Source organism: Xenia sp. Carnegie-2017, unplaced genomic scaffold, assembly GCF_021976095.1.
Source record: "Xenia sp. Carnegie-2017 unplaced genomic scaffold, XeniaSp_v1 HiC_scaffold_6, whole genome shotgun sequence".
Lineage (NCBI taxonomy): Eukaryota > Metazoa > Cnidaria > Anthozoa > Malacalcyonacea > Xeniidae > Xenia > Xenia sp. Carnegie-2017.
The window spans coordinates 3119656-3139672 of record NW_025813526.1 but is presented as its reverse complement, the minus strand read 5'-3'; the positions used below and the strand labels follow the sequence as shown (position 1 = coordinate 3139672).

Genomic DNA, 20017 nt, shown 5'->3' with positions numbered 1-20017 from the left:
ACCTTTTACTCCACCCCACAAAAAAAGAAATTTGCCTGTTTCTGCCTCAATTAAAAACAAAAGAGGTGTGTAGCATTGTGTGTGCCTTTGAAAGTAGTTTAGTTCTAGGTTTCTTGACTAACCTGGGAATACTCGGTTTATCGCCGACATTTCCTCTTCAGAGTAATCTTCCATAAAATATGCTGGATTCCACTCGTTGTTCCAACCTCTTATAACTTGAAGAGCCTCCGCAATAGCGTACGATGTTTCACTTTGCAGAACAAAAGAACCAACGACTTGATAGCTTACATTGGTTTTCACCACAAGAAAAAACAAAGCGAGGCTGTATTTTGTCGTTTTGTAAGTGGCATCTAGAAGGGTAAATTCGTTACCACACCCATTTCTATAAATTTTGTCCGCGGGAGAAAATTAACGAAATCAACATGTATTGTAATTATTGACGAGCACTGTAAGAATGATATTATTAGCAAATTATAAAATTCTCTTGCCTTGTATCAACAGTCTGGTGAATGAATAACAATCCATTTTTTGACTCTGGCAAAACTGTGTTGTCATTAATATCGTCATCGTCGTCTTCTTCGTTATCAACACTATTTTCTTGAGTAATCAAAGACGATGCTGAATATTTAGCAAGCGGGTGAAAGAAGAAAGACTCGTCGGGACACCTCAGTTTCCAGTTTTCTTTTGAAGATTTTTTGGTCAAATTTTGAAAATCGTTCTTTGATGACTGCCTTGTAAATGTGGCTGCGTATGGTTTGTTTGGAAGGATAAAATCTCCGATTGCTTTTAGCGGGTGCCTTTGTTGCTTTGTACACGTCTTGCTCCACGTAGATTTTAAGATGCCTCCTAACTTCTTTAACTGAGCAAGCCCCAGCAACAACCAATTCTTGGATCTTGGAAACAAGCATCTTATCAATTCCTTGATAAAGACCTCCAGCCTACATATAAAGGAGCCAATTATAAAACGTAAGGTTTAAAAACAATATAGCAAGACATTGACTTGCACCGTACAAAAACTAGGACTAAATATATCCTTACGCTTCCTATAGGGTGAGTTTTGTGCTCAGATAGGCAAGGCAACTGGATATGGATCCACCTTTCTCCATTGGCATTTCCACCTTTTTGTAAGCATTCCCTAAGTTTTTTCGACATCGATTTTTGTCGCCAAACCGTTTGCTCTTTAATCTAAAGGCGTAAATTTATCAAAAACCTGTGTGAGTAAAGTTTCAAGGCAAATTGATTTGGACACCTCCAGACATTTTGTTGTTTACACCTGACAGATCGAGTAATGCATACGAATAAACACTGTTATTTAAAATTACCCTAAAGTCTGGAAATCTGATGTATTCTCTCATGTGAACTTGTGCTGAACAGTTCAATTTTCTTGTTCCTTGAACCATGTTTCTGTGCTTCTTAAACGAGTGGTCGCTAGAATTTGACTAAAAGATATAAACATGTTGGTAAATAATTACACCTAAAAGGAAAGGCAGCTGAAGAAATTCATGAAGAAGAAAGAAACCAAGATTACATAAGAATGTTAAAAATACAATAAAACTCAAAGTTTCCCTCAAAGCTCTTCACACTGGAAGTTTAATTGCAACGTACTATAAAGTTAGCAACGTCGTTTCACTTTCATTTTACTTTTATTAAATCTGTAGTATTGCATTAGCAGATGAATAATATATCTATATTACCGTTCTGTTTTTCTTCTTTTGGCTTGAATACCTATCTACCCCATGACGACAATCGTAGACCCTATGGTTCACTTGAACGAACGGTATATGGTCAAATGGAAGCTGGCCATCTTCCCACCAAACCTTGTGATTGGCACTTATGAGATCTAACATTTTTTTGATTAAAAATAGAATAAGTGATTTCATTTAGTTCAAATTGAACCATTATATACAACATTACTGTGTGATTTACGTGGTTGTATTCTGTACACATTAAACGAAACCTTTTTAACGAAAAACTGTGCTTTTCCTCTTGCTCTTTTTTAGACTAAAGTACTACCTATGAGTTGGTTTTCACCTTTTTTGCGATTAGTGTAGTTTCCCTATTCCTTGCTCGTTCGACACACAACGACAGACTGAAGATAGTAAGACTCAAATGTCCATGGACATTATTATAGTACTTCTTATATTAAAGAATATGACAACATTCAGGTTTCATATAACAATTTGATCTGGAAAACAGAAATAAGGAAAGCATATAGATCGATATAGATTAGTTATATTTTGAGAAAAAAATACAAACCTGTGTTCCCAAATCCTTTTTTTGCTTTATTTCCACATAAATTAGTTGTGCTTGCCAACTCGTACTCTCTAAGGAGACTTTCTGCTTCCTCTACATTTTGCACAAGTCCAGAGCGTTCAGACAGTTTGATTTTAAATAAAGTCGAAGCTGAAATGTCAATAATTTTCATATGTATAAAAATATGTGCTTGTTCTTATAAGAACAGTTTACCAGCGGAAACATAAAGAGAAATTTAACTTCGCTTGTTTTGTGTGGTGATGTACAATATGCGGAGACTGTTTACTATTTTAAATTATTTCCATTTTCCCGCGATAAGTTTTAAATTGCCACGAATTAAGGCTTTACACGCAAAATTATTACGCAGAATCCACGCAATACGAAAAATACGCCTCGGGTGTCGGAAATCATCTTCGTAAGAAGTTTCCGAATGCGCCTACTTTTGCTAGATGTCCGAGTGTGCATTCCGGTCAAGTAAGGTGCCGCCATTTATAAATAAGTAATAGGAAGTAAAACTTTCGGTCATCATGGTTCACTTTTGCGCTGTTTTTGCATGCTCGAATCGATCTAATAGAGAAAAGAATAAACGGTTTTTTCGCCTACCTGCTGTCAAAAGTAATGTGAATGTCAACAAGAAGCAACTTCAACTTGAAAGGCAAAAGGAATGGCTTCGACGAATTCGCAGGGAAGATCTTACGCCAGAAAAGTTTGCGAATGCTCGTGTGTGTAGCGACCACTTCATATCAGGTTAAAAACACTTGTCTTTATCAGTACCAAGATACTAGTGTTCAGCTAAATGGTTAGCTAAATAAGTAATGTGTTATTTGTGATAAATATCTTTGTATTATCTGCGTATATTTTGTATTATATTTTTGTATGGCATTTTGTATTCCATGCAAGGAAGCAGTCAGCAAATGGGATTTTGCCTTAAGTTTCGATCATCCTTTCTTGTAAATGTCATAAAATAGAATGAATTAATTCCTACAGGCAAACCAGCAGACCTACAAAAGAAAGATGACCCAGACTGGGCACCAAGTCAAAATCTTGGCCACAACAATGTGAAAAAGATAAACACAGAACGATCGTCTCGCTACCAAGGGATAATTGAAAAGAAGAGACGATCTGAAACTGCTAATGCCCTTATAGCAATGTCAAGCAAGCAGCCCAATGAGATTGTTGATAAAATGGACACCTCTGAACCAAAGGAAATGAAATGTCAACACAGACTGATAAAACTGTCAATGAGCTGAGGTTACTTGAAGATGAGGTGGATTTTCTAAGGAAAATTCTGATTTAAAGAAAAAATTATTGCAAAAGGAACTAAATGAGGATGCATTTAAAGATGATGATGAAAAGGTACTCTTCTATACAGGTTTACCTACCTGGAAGCTTCTTTTGTGCCTTTACAACTTTGTGTCTGGCTTCTTGTCACAATCATCCAGGTGTATGCTTAGCCCTTTCCAGAGACTCATTCTTACATTAATGAGAATGAGACTCAACCTTTCTGGTAAAGACTTAGCCTATAGGTTTGGTGGAATTCATGAAGCAACTGTTTCCAGAGTTTTTATTCAAATGATGGATATTCTACATAGCAGGCTTTGTCCACTTATCCATTGGCCTGAACGAGAAGCCTTATTAAAAACAATGCCCATGGATTTTCGCAAGAACTGCCCAGCATGTGCTGTGATAATTGATTGTTTTGAGATTTTCATTGATCGTGCATCTAATCCTTTAGCCAGGGCACAGACATACTCATCATACAAACACCATAACACTGTCAAGTATTTGATAGGAATTACTCCCCAAGGTAGTGTAAGCTTCATATCTGATGGATGGGGTGGTCGTGTCAGTGACAAACACTTAACAGAAGAATGTGGTCTTCTAGAAAAGCTAACCCCAGGGGATGTAATTCTAGCAGACAGAGGGTTTGACATACAAGAATCTGTTGGATTGTATTGTGCTCGTGTAAAGATACCAGCTTTTACAAAAGGAAAAAAGCAATTAAGCGGGATTGAGGTGCAACAAACTAGGAAGATTGCTAATGTAAGAATCCATGTGGAACGTGTAATTGGCAATATTCGAAAAAAATATGGAATCCTTTCTGCAACTCAACCAATAGACTTTGTTGTTTCAAAAGAAGGAAAGACCACACTGGACAAAATAGTAACAGTCAGCTGTGCATTGAATAACATGTGTGATTCAGTAGTCCCATTTGAATGAATGTTTATTATTTAGAGGCAATAGTGGATCTAGCGTAGGTCAGAATACGTTGATATAAATATATTTCCCATTTAAAATACTTTACAACTAACATTATTGATGATGTTCTGGTTCTTAAATATTTTTTTGAAATTTCTAACCAGCAACATTGCTGTTAAATTATTTTGAATTTAAAATTAGCTACTATAATGTATTCTGACCTACCCTGGATCTGCTAATGTATGTAGCTTTATACATTGAGTCGTATTCTTTTTTCCTGATGTGTGCGAGAGTAAAATTTCCCAAGCAGCTCGGGAAGGATCCCTTTGATAATAAATTTCACTACTCGAGATACATTTTCTTTCCAAAACTTCTCATCTTGCAAAATTCTTTCTATGTAGAGCATTTTCTCACTCCACACAACAAAATCACAATAGCTGCGTGCACTGCAAAACAATTGAGCTTGGACCTGAAATAAAATGACATTCTAAGATTACTGTCTAGTACATGTATGCAATATATATTTGTGTGTTGACTCAGCTGATACTGATTACAATTAACCACACATTTTTGCACATATCTGAAAATGTACCTGATAATAATAACAATGCTTCCTTTTAAGCCGTTTTCTAACTGGTGTTTCTTCCAGACAAAAGTCCTTGTCAGCTAGTGATGTGTCTAATGTGTCATCTTTATGGCAATAGGGACACTAAACATATACAATAACAAAAAATTGCTAAGGCTCTAATTATTGATATAATTAATACTCCATTATGTTATATGCTTAGATATATCATGATCAAATACCTTAATCTCACAGACACCATTGCCACAGCACTTGCAATTGACCAGCCCATCTGGACTTGCACCAATGAGAAGCCATGATCAACATTAATGAAGAAGCCAGATTCTTCTACTTTGAAGGCCTAATGTTTAGTTCTTTGAAAGCTTTCATATGCATCCCTAGCTTGCTTTTCATGGTGACACCCCCATCGTGTAGCAGCAGTGCTAAACTTTCCTAGCTCAGGATGACAAATGCTCAAAATTAAAGATTTTGATGGACTATCTGGGCATGTCCGTGACGCAGCTTTGAATCTTGAGGCAGTCACCCGGCCAGTCCTCATTCTGAACCAAAGTCTGGACTCAGACTGCTGTCTGGTCATCTCTTTGACAATTCTTTGCTGCTCTGGAAGGACTGTATAGAGTAGTAGCTTGTGGGGAGCAACCTCTATCAAGGTAGCAAGGTCAGCACCTAACAAGCTTTTGTCATAAATATTAGACATCACAATTGGCAAATCAGGGTAACAGGACTGTGGAACAAATGGGTCAGAGAATTCCTTAACTAGGGAAAGTATCACAGGTTTTGACTCAGTAGCTTGTAATGCTGCATAAAACTTTGACAGTTCACTTTCTGTAGGTGGAAGCGGAGGAATTGTTTTGGAAATAGCTGTGGGAGATGTTGAAGCTCCATTTTTTGAGAAGCAGATGTGTCTTACTCTTGCATATGGCACTTTCTTTACGGCTGAGGGAAGGACCCAGTAGGCTTTTTTGTCAGTGACAGTAAGAGAGTCCCTTTTTCTGACACCAGCCTCTAAAGCCCATAGCAATGATGCTACATGGGAGCAGCTTTCCCCTAAACCAGCAATACAATCACAGTGACCAGATAAAATCTTCCCTTCCTTCTCACAGATAACCCATGGAGTCATTTGCTTCTCATACATTTTTTGCGAGTGATTTACCTAGATAGCAACAAATGATTGATAAGAAATATGGAGGGTGTTTGAACAAATCATTGCTAATTTTTAAATGTAATAAATTTAGCGTTTCACATTTATCTATTAGAAATGGAAGCAGATATCGCTTATGAAAAGTGAAGATAATTAATGAACACACATACCTTCGCAATCATCAGCCGATTATCGCCAAATTCTTTTACCAAAACTTCTCGAACCCAGCCATTCGCGAAGTTCTGGTAGCACAAAAGACTTTTGTAGTTCATAAGCTCGTCCTGTGTGTATGAGCTTACTGAAAACAATAAATACATGCCCACGTTTATGTAAGAAACATTCGGCCACAATTCCACACAATCTTCCCAGTCGTTTTTTGGTATCTCGTATAGGTCAACAGAATGTATCAATGAAATTTTTGCCTCATATCTCTCCCTACATTCTTTTGACCTTATACTAGCGTAGTAACCGGGCAGGAAACCTTTATGAGTTGGTTTTTTTGGAGGCATTTTTACTAAATTGGACCTTTCACACAGTATTGCTTATAGAATAAATCATTGGCTTGCCACAATCATAGAATAGAGAATACATTGAATAGAGAATACAATGCCATTGACCCCCAGAACATAACTTCCGGCGGTGACGTTGCAAAAATGTGACGTAAATGCAATGGGTTTATATCTGTCACGAATGACAAATGTTGTTCGAAACTTCCGTGCACACTTGGAATTTTTGTCGATCCAACTTGTCACGAATAACAAGTACGCGCAGCAAGTAGGCTAGTGTGCGGCGGGCTTTAAATATCACAAATATTAATTAATGCAAAAGTCTCAAGTATTTTCCAAGCTGTAGATTCGCTCTACAAATTTGAGCTAGGATAAAAAAACATATTTGTAATCCTCAGAACAAGATCTTTAAAAGGATACTAAACAGAAATATATTGCAGGGTGTTAACTACTCTAAAATCAAGTATATATCATATAAACATGTCAATTAAATAATGCAAATAGTAACTATTGCAAAAGTTTCAAGTATTTTTTAAGTTGTAGATTAGCTACAGAAATTTGGACAACGATAATAAAAACATATTTGTAATCCTCAGTAGACGAATATAAAGATGATACCAAACACGAGTATATTACAGCGTGTTAACTTCTTCAAAATCAGGCATATATATATACATGTCAGTTAAGTACAGCAAATATTAATTAACACAAATATCTTAAGTATTTTCTAAGCTGTAGATTCACTCTACAAATTTGGGTCAGCATAATAAAAACATATTTGTACTCTTCACAACAAGATCTTTAAATGATACTAAACAGAAGTATATTGTAGCATGTTAACTGCTTCATAATCAGGCATAAATATACGCATCAGTGAAATAGCGAGAATATTAATGCTAAAGTCTTAAGTATTTTCTAAGCTGTAAATTTGCTCAACAAATTTGGGCCAGAAAATAATAAAGATATATTTAAAATCCTTGGAACACGTTCTTTCAGATGATATGAAACAGAAGTATTGTAGCATGTTAAACACTTAAAATTAGGAATATATATATATATATATATTATTATGGATAATATTCCTGGATAAAAGAGCGCAATATTCTATATATTAGAAGAGCGTAAGATAAAATGAACTAAAATAAAATAAAATGGACAATTGTTTGCTGTCGCTACTCAGAGTTTCACGCCGTAGGGCGATCTTCAGGCAACTGACAGATAATATTTTATTTGCTGACTATATACATCGACTAAAAGGTGTTAAGTTACATGACGGCATGCACTAAACATATCGGAACGTTTATTTAAAATGTTCTTTTTACGTCCTTTCAGGATAAGTAGCCTTTCTTCAAGGCAAAGACGGCAGGTTCTTTGGTTTTTGTTCGGAGGTGGAAGTTGTTTGATGAAGTCCCATTTAATGTTGTAGTTACGTTTGTTTTCTTTCAGTGTCCACGTGTATTTAGAAAGTTCTGTCTCGTTGCGGTATTTAATGTTCGTAATTGATTTAATGTGGTTTCGATATCGTGTCTTAAAAGCGCATGCAGTAACACCTATGTAAGTTTTTGTTTCGTTGTTGTCAGTCGTTGTCACGTCGGCTTTGTAAATCACGTTGGGTTTCAGGCAATTGCCATTTGTCGGGCATAGATGTTTCTGTCTGCAGTTACATTTCTTTGGTGGGTTGTTCTTGTTCTGGGTTGTGTCTGGGTTAAGTCTTTTTAAAATAGTCTTGTTGTGTCTGGTTATGAAAGTTTTCATGTTTTCACCGCAGCTGTAGCTTACGCGTATTGTGTGTCGGTTGAATATCTTGGAGAGTATAGTATTTGGTGGGAAATGTTTGTCGATAAGTTGTAGGAAGTCATGGGCGATGTGAGTTTTTACGTTTTGCTGTATGGTGGGTTAAACCAAGTGACGTTACGTTTTCTGTTGTACGTGGTGTTTACATTGATGTTTGATGGATTAAAGGTGAGTTGGGTGGTGAAGTTGCTTTGTTTAAGAGCTTGGTTGTAAATTGGTGCGGCATTTTCGAAGGTGTCTTTGTCAGATGAGAGTGTGTTAATTCGGTTGTTGATGGATGTGGGTAGTTGGCGTAATACTGATGGTGGGTGGTTGGAAGATCTGTGAATGTAGAGGGGGCTCGTCGTTGGGTTTTCGATATGGTTTGTAGGTGTCGTTGCTAAGGTCAAATGTTACGTCAAGGAAGTTTGTCCGTTCATGGTTTGTCATCGCTGTGATTTTTAGTCCAAGCTCGTCAAATAGGTGTGAGAGGGTTTTTCTTTCTTTCTTTGTCGCAGAGTCTTCCAGATTTCGTATTTATGACTGCAAGGCCATCGTCACGGTATAAGCCGACGTTGCTTCCGTACCGCTGCCGTAGTCGGTCGAGTAAGAATAGCCCTACAAGCTCGCAAACTTCCGCTCCATCATAGCTGCCCATGGTTACATCAAACGTGTTGGTAGCGTTGCGTTTGGACCATGATTTGTTTTGGTGGAAAAGAAGTGATTTTCTTGCGTGTTTTATAATGGTGTGGTCTTTTTCTGTGATTGTTGTGTATTGTTTTGCCCACGCTAGGCATTTGTCCAGTAGGTGTTCGGTGATCGATGTGTAAAAGTCAACTATGTCGAATGATATGAATGATTTTCTTTGTTTTTCGGTGATGGATTTGAACCAAGTGATAGCATTTGTTGTGTTGCGCCATTGGTTTAGTTTTAGTTCGTTTCGTATTATGTTGTTGATGTTGTCTAGGATGTATTTGCTGACTTTTCCGAGGTGGCTTTTTGCTGGGTTGATAAGGCGGCATTTGGGGTTGTTTTCAAAGTCTGGTTTGTGGTCTTTTAAAGATATGAATGCTGGAGTATGGTTCATGGAGTTTATTCGGTCGGCGATTTTTAGGTTGTCAGCGATTAGTTTTAGTTCGGCATTTATTTTTATATATATATATATATATATATATAAAGATAACTCTGGATTTTTAATGATTTTATTGAGCTTTCGTTGTTTGAGCCTTCATCTGAAGGCTCGATGAAGGCTTGAAGCAACGAGTCGAAGCTCAATAAAAATCATTTAAAATCGGAGAAACGTTTATCTTTATATATTCAATGCCTGGATTACAAATTTTCAAACTTATATATATATATATATATATATATATATATAGGAAGTTTATAATTTATGATTTTCCGTATAAAACAGTGCTCGATGCCCGAGAGCAGAGCGTAAATATTGGTAAGGAGAAGAAAATACACAAAACTACAATTTCATCCCGACAAGCCTGTTTCGTGATTGCTCACTCTTCAGGGATTTAATGAATAAAATACTTAAATGCTTAAATATATATACAAGATGATGACGGAAGCTAGTGTATTAATCAAGGTGTATAGTTTCAAGTTAGATGACGGAAGTTAGAGTATTAATTACGGTGTATGGTTACAAATTACATAGGAGTGTTTTGGATCTATGGCGACAAGAGGAAATAAGTTCGTTGCGTTTATTGAGGGATGATTTGGATGGTTGGTACAGGATGAAGAATTTTTCTTTAAGGCAAAGGTTGCATCTTTTACTGGTGCTGTTGTATGGTTTGCTGTGTGTAATGATGTTCCATGAGATGTCGTGGTCGATATTGCTGTCTTTAAGGGTCCAAATGTGCTTACTGAGCTCGGTCGAGTTTCGTAGTTTTTTGTGGCGGAAAGAGGCAGTGTGATTTCTATGTCTAGTCTTAAATTCGTTTTCTGTAAGTCCAATGTACGTCTCAGTTGTGTTATTGTCTTTGCGTTTTACAGTAGCTTGGTAAACAACGGATGACCGCAGGCAATTTCCGTTAAGTGGGCAGTTTTGTTTTTGTCGGCAGTTGCATGTTTTTGTAAGTGTCTTTTTGTTCGCGGTGTTGTCGTTAGTTTTGTCTGATGTTCTCAGTATATGTTTGTTATGGTTGTTGATTATTTGTTCGATATTATTCATGCAGCTGTAGCTGAGTTTGATGGTGTTACGGTTGAATATTTTCCTGAGTTTATGGTCTATGGGGAAGTGCTTGTCGATTAATGAAAGGAATTTGTGGCCAATGTTCGTGTAGACGTTTTTGCTGAATGGAGGGTTGTACCAAAGTATATTTTGTCGAAGTCTGTTTTTCCGTTTGGTAGTAGCGTCTGAGTCGAATTTTAGTGTGTATTGGTATCCGTTTTCGTCGAGTGCTTTTTGGTATGGTGCAGTTATTTGGTCAAATGATGCTTTGTCGGATGATAGTGAAGATAGACGTTTGTTGATGGCGTCGGGTATGTTCTTCGTTATGGTTGGTGGATGGTTGCTTTCGCTGTGGACGTATTGCAGAGAAGAGTTGGGTTTTGTGTAAGGGCGATATGAAAAATTGTTAAGATTGAAGGTGATGTCGAGGAAGTTGATGATTTTTGTTTGCTTCAATAGTTATGCGTAGTCCATTGTTGTTGAATATCCGGCATATTTCCTTTTTAATGTTCCCTGTTTCTCGTGGTGTGGTGTTTGAAATGGCAAGTCCGTCGTCTCGATAAAGTCCTATGTCTGTTGTGATGTTTTGTAGTTGAGAAAGGAGGTAGCTTCCTACGAGTTCGCATGTCTCAGCTCCGTCGAAGCTACCCATTGTGACGTCGAATGTAGAGTTATGTTTTTTTTGCCAGGGTTGTTTGTTGTGTATAAGGAATGAATTCTTAGCATGTATAATGATGTTTTTTTCGGCATTTGTGATGTTGTCGCAGGTTGAGGCGAAATCCAGTGCTTTGTTTAGTAGGTCTTGATTAATGGATGGATAAAAGTCTACGTTGTCGAAGGATATGAAGGTGACGTTTTTTTGTGTTTGATAGATTTGAACCACTGGATCACAGATGATGAGTTTTTCCATTGGTTGTATGAGGTTGTTTTTATGATGTTGCTGTTAATTCTGTCCAGTATTTTCTTGCTAATTTTACCAACTTCAGATTTTGTTGGGTTGATAAGTCGGCAGGTTGTAACCATACACCGTAATTAATACTCTAACTTCCGTCATCTAACTTGAAACTATACACCTTGATTAATACACTAGCTTCCGTCATCATCTTGTATATATATTTAAGCATTTAAGTATTTTATTCATTAAATCCCCTGAAGAGTGAGCAATCACGAAACAGGCTTGTCGGGATGAAATTGTAGTTTTTGTGTATTTTCTTCTCCTTACCAATATATATATATATATATATATATATATATATATATATATATATATATATATATATATATATATATATACATGTCAGTTAAATACCACTAATATTAATTAATGCAAAAGTATCAAGTATTTCTAAGCTGTAGATTCTCTCAAGGAATTTGGGCAAGGATAATAAAAACATTTGTAATGCTCAGAAAAACATTTTTAAGATGATACTCTACACAAGTATATTGCAGCATGTTAACTACTTCAAAATCAGGTATATGTATACATGTCAGTTAAATACCGCAAATATTAATAAATGCAAAAGTCTCAAGTATTTCTAAGCTGTAGATTCACTTTACAAATTTTGGCCAGGATAATAAAAACATATTTGTAATCCCCCAAAAAAGGTTTTGAAGATGATACTATAAACAAGTATATTGCAGCGTGTAAACTACTTCAAAATGAGGTATATATATACATGTCAGTTAATTACCCCAAATATTAATTAATGCAAAAGTCTCAAGTATTTTCTAAGCTGTAGAATTGCTCTACGAAATTGGGCCATAATAATAAAAACATATTTGTAATCCTCAGAACAGGATCTTTAAGAAGATAATAAACACAAGTATATTACAGGATATTAACTACTTCAAAATCAGGTATATGTATACATGTCAGTTAAATACCGCTAATATTACTTAATGCCAAAGTCTTAAGTATTTTCTAAGCTGTAGATTCACTCTACGAAATTGGGCTGGAATATTAAAAACATATTTGTAATCCTTAGAACAATATCTTTAAGATGATACTAAAAAGAAGTATATTGCATTGTGTTAACTACTTCAAAATCAGGTATATGTATACATGTTAGTTAAATACCGCAAATATTAATTAATGCAAAAGTCTCAAGTATTTTCTAAGCTGCAGATTCGCTCTACAAATTTGGGCCAGGATAATAAAAACACTTTATAATCTTCAGAACAAGATCTTTAAGATGATACTAAACACAAGTATATTGCAGCATGTTAACTACTTCAAAATCAGGTATATATATACATCTCAGTTCAATACAGGGAATATTAAATAATGCAAAATCTTGAATATTTTCTAAGCTGTAGGCCAGAATAATAAAAATTTATTTAAAATCCTTGGAACACGTTCTTTCAGATGATATGAAACACAAGTACATTGCAGCGTGTTAATTACTTCAATATCACGTATAAATATACATGTCAGTTAAATACCACAAATATTAATTAAAGGTCACCTGAAATGCAAAATTCATATTTCTGTTTATTTGACATATAAAATGTATATATTGCGTAGACTATTCAAAGAAAATTTGAAAACAATCCCATGATTATTTTAAGAGATATCAACGTGTGAATTTTTTTTTTTTTGAATAGAAGTAAAAAATATTCCGTCGGTTTATCGTCGGAAAGTTCTCGGCGTGACGTAATAGTTGCCATTGACATTTCGCGCGAGAAAGCGGCAAATATGAATTCATAAATAAAGTTTGATTTTGATCGGCTATTTTAAGATGGTTTACTGTGTGGCATTTAACTGCAAAACGGTTCTTCTAAGAACCAATCTAAGGCGGAAAAGTTGGGTTTTCAGTTTCCCGCTAAAAATCCTTTACGCCAAGCATGGGTCGATAAGGTGAAAAGGAAAGATTGGAATCCTTCGAAAAGGTCAAAGCTCTGTTCGGCACACTTTGAAGCCTGCTGTTTTGTCCAAAACCCCGGAGTCCTGAAATCTTTAGGATGGCGACCAACCAGGTTAAGGTAAAAGAAAGACGCAATACCAACGATCTTCGACTATTCGAGGTCGAAAGTTGGTGATAAACGGAAACCGGAGGCAACTAGAAACGCGTATGCAAAGCGCAGAAAATTAGAGGTAAAGTCTTGTAGCCAAGCAGTTTTTAATGTAATTATAGTGCATTACTTTAAAAAAACGCATATACAATTCAGATAATAAACGAAACTCTTGAGAACTCCGTGGAAAACATTGAGCAGCCTGACGAGGACAAAAATACATCAAAAACATGTTCCTTTTTTTTGAGTGTACAACTGGACTCAAGAGATAAATGTCTTAAGCTAAGCAACACCATCGCTTTTTTTACTTCAGAGAGAACCCGATGTAAAATACTGCTAGAGTTAAACATCACGATCGATAAGTATTGAAGCGTAGTGAAGTAGACAAATATAATCCGACTAAGTTTGCTGCAACAACCGATCAAATCTGAAGATTTGGCAACATCATTTACCAAAAATAGCCATATCCTGCCAAAATGTTGTCTTAAACCTCAGTATAGAAAATATACAGTAGGTCCACTTCGTGTGCAACTGGCTGCTGTATATTTAATTAGATTACTGGCTGCCGTTAGCCATTTCATCATTCCTATTGGTTAAAATAAGCAATTGACTGGCTGCCACTGTGGTAATCACATGCGTAATAAGATATGCGTGGCGCTAAAAATTTCAATGGAGTGAGTCTACTGTATATTCACGATACTTTGCTTAAACCTGGAAAATTAGCAATGTTGACCAATCACAAGCTTTAAACCAGCATAGATCTGCAAGAAATTTCTACTAATCACAGCTAAATAGCTGGTTCATCTGGGCACATATGAATCACTGAATGAACATAGATCCTGCAAATCCTATGAACGCTCGCAAATTGAACAATTTAAACCAACCACAATCAGTATATAGACCCAAATCCTGCGGAAATTTTAAAGCACTTGAGTGTTTTAATTTAAGAATATCTCACGGAATTTTTAAAGTGACGCGTTTATACCTTAGTTATACCTTAGTTTTCAAAGTTTAAATCTGCCCCTGAAGAGAAACTCTAGGGTAGGCTTCTTTATGGTTTGCACAAAAAAATTCAAAAACGCAAACACAAATTCAAATAAACAAAGGCAAATTCAAATACACAAACACAAACTCAACATTTTCAAAACATGCTTAGTGCATCATTATTAATATCTGCCGTGTCACAAATATGGAGGAAGCCATAAGATATTACTTCGACGTTAGTTGTCCGACTTAGTTTTTTAACTTTAAATTTGTCCCTGAAGAGAAACTCTAGTGTAGGCTTCTTTATGGTTTGCAAACGCAAATTCAATAACACAAATGCAAATTCAAATACACAAATGCAAATTCAAATAAACGAAAATTGAAATACACAAACACAAACTTAAATACGCAGACACAAACTCGACATTTTCAAAACATCCTTAGTGCATCATTATTAATATCTGCCGTGTCACAAATATGGAGGAAGCCATAAGATATTACTTCGAGAAAAACTACAAAGATAAAACTATTTTAGACTTCATGGAGAAGTTTCATGACAGAACACTCAAAAGTAAATTGAACAAGTTTGGATTGGGTAAAAGGAATTACAATGCCTCGTAAGATCAGTAAGAGAATGTATACAGCGCGAGCTTGATGGCTGTGGTCAACTGCTTGGATATCGAGCAATGTGGCGATTGGTACAGCAAAAGTACGAAATAATCGTAAAAAAACGAATAAAATTCATGGAATCAATTCTTTGCGAACTCGATCCTGAAGGGTCAAGATTACCCATCAACTTCCAAGGAGAGTATCACTGTTGGGGTGCTGAAGGGTATGGTAAATTGAAACCTTTTGGATTCCCAATTCATGGATGTATGGTCTTAGTCGACGCATCATCTGCCTTGAAATCACAATAAGCAAGAATAATCACAACGTTATTGCAAACTTGTTTTTTAATTGTGTAAAAGAACAACAAACTGCCAGATCATCATAAGAACTGACAGAGAGAAGGAAAATCGTGTAATGCCTACAGCTCAGAGTTTTTTACGGTTCATCAATATGGCTCTTCCCATAGCAATCAAAGAAGTGAAGCCTGGTGGGCTATGCTGCGTAGATCATGGGCGTCGTGGTGGATAAACTTTTTCAAAGACCTTGTAGCTAATGTGATTTTGGACACAAGTCAAAATTTTCATGTCGAATGTCTTTGGTTTGCATTTGTCATTGTGATGAAACAAAGTCTTAATGACATTATACAGTCGTGGAACAGTCATTACGTTTGTAGGTCACGGTACCATATACAGCCCACGGCATACCCAACCAGCTGTTCTTTTTGGCCGAATCTGCCCATACATTGGATTGCAAAAAGATCTATCTTCATCAAGACATTCCAGAGATTGACCACCATTTTAACCTACCAAATGACGACAAATCTCGCACATATCAAGAATACTTTGCTTACAACTGAGATTGGGGGATCCACAAAACTGGGAAAAAAGCCTTGTAGTATTTCAGAGATTGAAGGCTGAAGCCGAGTAACAATTAAACTTTTATTAAAACTTTATTAAAACTTTTATTAAAACATGAACCACAATATCACAGAGCAAAAACTTTTTGTCTCAGGTTGCATGCTCAGAATGCTCAATTTTTTTCCAAGCAAGAGTAAAAAAATTTAACAACATTGATATCATATGCAGATGTTGCAGCAGATAGACACTCCACACAATACAAAGGATAGGCTTTGTACATTGCAAAACACAAAGTCACACTTGAAAAAATATTTGATTCTCAAACAAATGCTACGATCTGTTGATAACTATCAATGATTGAATTTTATATTGCCTAAATGTTTATAGATATTCTTGAGATCAAACACTCATGATATCTCCCTAATTATAAGATGCAACCATGAAATAAACGAGGGGTGTCTACTCTAGCGATGAAAGTTCATACCAGCGAACGAAAACTGTCACACCAAGATGATGCAACATTGTCAACGGCGCACAAAGTTTACGTCTAGGCGCACAATGTTTACCGCAAGGAATGACGCTGCCTTCCCAACCATACACGTTGATAGCAAGGTCGTTCTGACACTCTACTCGTTCAAGCTGGGAGAGCAGTGTGGGTGCGCTCAGCCCCGCAAAGCCGAGGCAGTCTTTAGTGGGATACTTGCCCGACCGTTGCGGATTTCTAGCTGCGGGAAACAGCGCAGCCCAATAAGACCAGCGGAGGCAGTCATCTTGCCATCTTATTCTTGACTGCAGGGGGGAGAGGAAGGTATGAGCCTCCGCATAAAGGCTGGTAGTAAGCAATGTCAAACCAGTGTTTTGACACGATCCACTATCCACTCAGACCCAATCTCTCCAGGATAGTTGGGAAGGCTTCATCTAGGTCTTGCGGAATCTCATCTACCTATAGCAGTGTGATCTGCTTTTTAAGGAACACTGGTGCTTGAAGCACTTCAGTACCATTTGCTTCATCCTTTCAAAGCTCAATCTCTACAGCCAACTGGAACTTAACTCCTCGTAGAGCTAATAGCTCCTTGACGAGTTTGCGTTTGATGTAGGGCTTGACGCTTTTGAGGAAAGCCATCAAGTCGCGTTTAGAGGGGTGCCCCTTCAGCACCTGCATTTTCCTGGCTTTCAGATGATAGCTGAAGGCCTTCGTTTCACTCCACTTAAGTTCCTTGGGTGGTGAGGAGGAGCCCTTGTGGGGCATTTTTTGTTTAATTTCAACTACAAGCTCATTGATGTATGTGTCCATTTCATCATCAGTAGACATGGTGGGCCTGTGCTTTCGCTGTTTGGGGATAGACGGAGTGACATTCTGCCATTTTCTTGGCGTGGATGTTGGGGGACGTCGTGGTTTACGCCTCAAAGGCATTTCAGCCGAAAGCTCATTGATGTACGCATCCATTTCATCTTCAGTAGGCGGAGTGATGTTTCTAGGCGTGGGCACTGGGGCAGCGGGCAGTAAAAGAGCCTTAGGAAGGCGTTCAGCGCGTCTATGCTGACTACGCCTTGGTCATATAGTTGGAGAAGTTTCTTGACACTATCCATATCAGTGAATATAACCTATCATATGCTATTCTCTAAAAGGATGTAGCCTAGCACATAATGAAAATTCAGTGAATATAATCTATCGTACGATATTCTCTAAATGGATATAGCCTAGCATACAATGAAAATTCAGTGAATATAATGTATCGTACACTATTCTCTAAATGGATGTAGCCTAGCATACAATAGAAATTCGGTAAATATAACCTACCATACGCCCTTATTTAAATGGAAATTCCTGGCATCCACCTCGGCTAGGACCAGGCTAAACTGCCTTAGTGCTCAGGCTTCTTTTCTATCAAGGCGAGCTTTTTCGGCTTGCTGACCAAAATCTGCGCATCGTTGGGCCTCTGCCTGCGGCTGATAGCACAACTCTGACATGGGACTGGAGCCATGACGGATTTGTTGCAGATGCACTCCGCAATACTTCCCATACATTATTATTATTATTATTATTATTATTATTAATCTTTACAGAGGTTAAAAACATTTCAGCATCAAGAACACTGTTATCAAAATGTGACCTCTACTTACATGAATATAAAAAATAAAATATATAAAAAGATTATTAAAATACATACATATAAAAGTAATAATAGATAATAAGACATTAAAAAATAAAAAGAATATGAAAGCTATCATTTATAAAATTCATTTAATAGATTGAGAAATTTATAGTTTTTCTCATTCCTTATTTCAAAGGGCATATTGTTATGTTTTGCACCTTGAAAGTAAAAAGATTGTCTAGCAAAATCTAATTTGACTTTTGGAATTCTTATAAGAGATACCATGTTTCTTGTATAACAATTTTTGTTATTTATTTTAAAGTAATCATGGAAATGGGCACATGTTTTTTTCTCCAGCCATTGGCTCACTGTTTTACAAGCTCGTTTTTGTATGCTCTTTAAAGTAGAGGGTACTTAACTGCGTACCTGCGTACCGGTCGCGCTTCACGACAGTATTCATCTCGTGTGAAAGTTGAAAATGAGTGTCGAAAATCTTAGTGCTATACCCTACGTGAGATAAATCTCTAAATCGAAATTAATTCAAAATGTCAAAATTAATTCATAATCGGCGAGTACTATAGCAAAACTCTTTCTTGCTTGTTTCTTGGCATAAACGAGCTTATGATTCACCCTATTCGCACCGCAGGCTTGACAAAGGATAGTTTCTGCCTGTGTTCCGACCCCACACTTTTGACATGGTTGTGGAAGTCGCCCGCCTTCCCTTAACGGCCTCATACGAAGTTAGCAGCATTCACCTATGGAGCTTCGCCCACATGTGGTCAGCTTTCCGGGTAATAACCACATACACTTGTTCTTTCCCTGCCTCATGATAATGTGTCAAGACATATATTCTATGTGAGAATTTCTCTAACTAATAGACCCCGATGGCCGGCTGCACAGGCGCTGGGGGTGGGCCAGCTGTCTTTGGCTCCTGCCATTGTCCTGGGATTGGCCTTTGTGCTATCCGGTGTGATTTTTTGTCGGGACTGTTATATACACAGTACAAAGTACTGTGTAAACGAACAAGGGCTGGGGCACTCAGATCTATGTATGCAGTCTGCCAGGGGTGAAGTGTGCCAGAACTGGTACTCTATATAGTACTCATAACATAAACATAACGTAGATTATCTTAGCCAAAAGTTTGAGAATGTGTTAGCAAAGTTTCCAAGTAAATGACAACATGTCGTACGGTTGTAACAATAAAGTAAGCTAAAATAGCAGTTGTACCAAGCCCATTTCAATGTCTGCTTGAGCCATAATACTGCATCATTCTCGAAAATCGCAGAAATTATCGTTAGTGATTGGCAACTCTATAACAGCACCACAAGTATGAAATATAGGTCTCTGAGAGGTACCAGTAAGGGAAGAGAATGCAGTTTCAATTGCTTCACATAAAATAACATCAGATCCTGTTGAAATTCTTAAGAATTTAGCCAGTCCGTTTGCATCCAAACCTTTAATCCACCTTTTAAGATAACCAACAGACTCATTTTCAACAGCGGTTTTTGGATCTGCTTTAATAAGTTTGCAGACGTTTGTGTACAAGGGTGGAGCGACTCGTACATCTAAAACAAGCCGTCTGTTGACATAATGTGTGGTTTTAGCAAACAAAGGATGTCCAACCAGCAACCACATATGGTGATCTTTGCACAAGTTCTTTGTGAGCAATTTCAACAACTAACTCTATAAAATTTTCTTTAGTTAATATTTTTTTGCACTCATAACGCTGGTAAAAATTCTGCACAATTTCATCATCAACTGCAAGAGAATGAGAAAGTACATTTTCAACCACAGTGGTCAAAATATACTTCATAAAGGAACC

The 20017-nt window shown here is 36.9% G+C and overlaps 3 protein-coding genes across 3 annotated transcripts; 2 read left to right on the top strand and 1 right to left on the bottom strand.

The window, feature by feature from the left end:
• Positions 1–626: 626 nt before the first annotated feature.
• On the bottom strand, positions 627–2311 carry LOC124456882. The gene is made up of 4 exons (XM_047007191.1): positions 1695–2311; positions 1323–1439; positions 1039–1185; positions 627–938 (listed from the first exon to the last, which is right to left on the bottom strand). The coding sequence occupies exons 1-4, from the start codon at positions 1878–1880 to the stop codon at positions 627–629; spliced, it is 762 nt and encodes a 253-aa protein (XP_046863147.1). The 5' UTR covers positions 1881–2311.
• A 210-nt stretch (positions 2312–2521) lies between these two features.
• On the top strand, positions 2522–3533 carry LOC124457535. The gene is made up of 2 exons (XM_047007764.1): positions 2522–3000; positions 3241–3533. Exons 1-2 carry the CDS (start codon positions 2781–2783, stop codon positions 3501–3503), a joined length of 483 nt encoding a protein of 160 aa, XP_046863720.1. The 5' UTR covers positions 2522–2780; the 3' UTR covers positions 3504–3533.
• A 208-nt stretch (positions 3534–3741) lies between these two features.
• Positions 3742–4473, top strand: LOC124456881. Its single transcript, XM_047007190.1, has one exon. It carries the CDS (start codon positions 3742–3744, stop codon positions 4471–4473), a length of 732 nt encoding a protein of 243 aa, XP_046863146.1.
• Positions 4474–20017: the final 15544 nt, after the last annotated feature.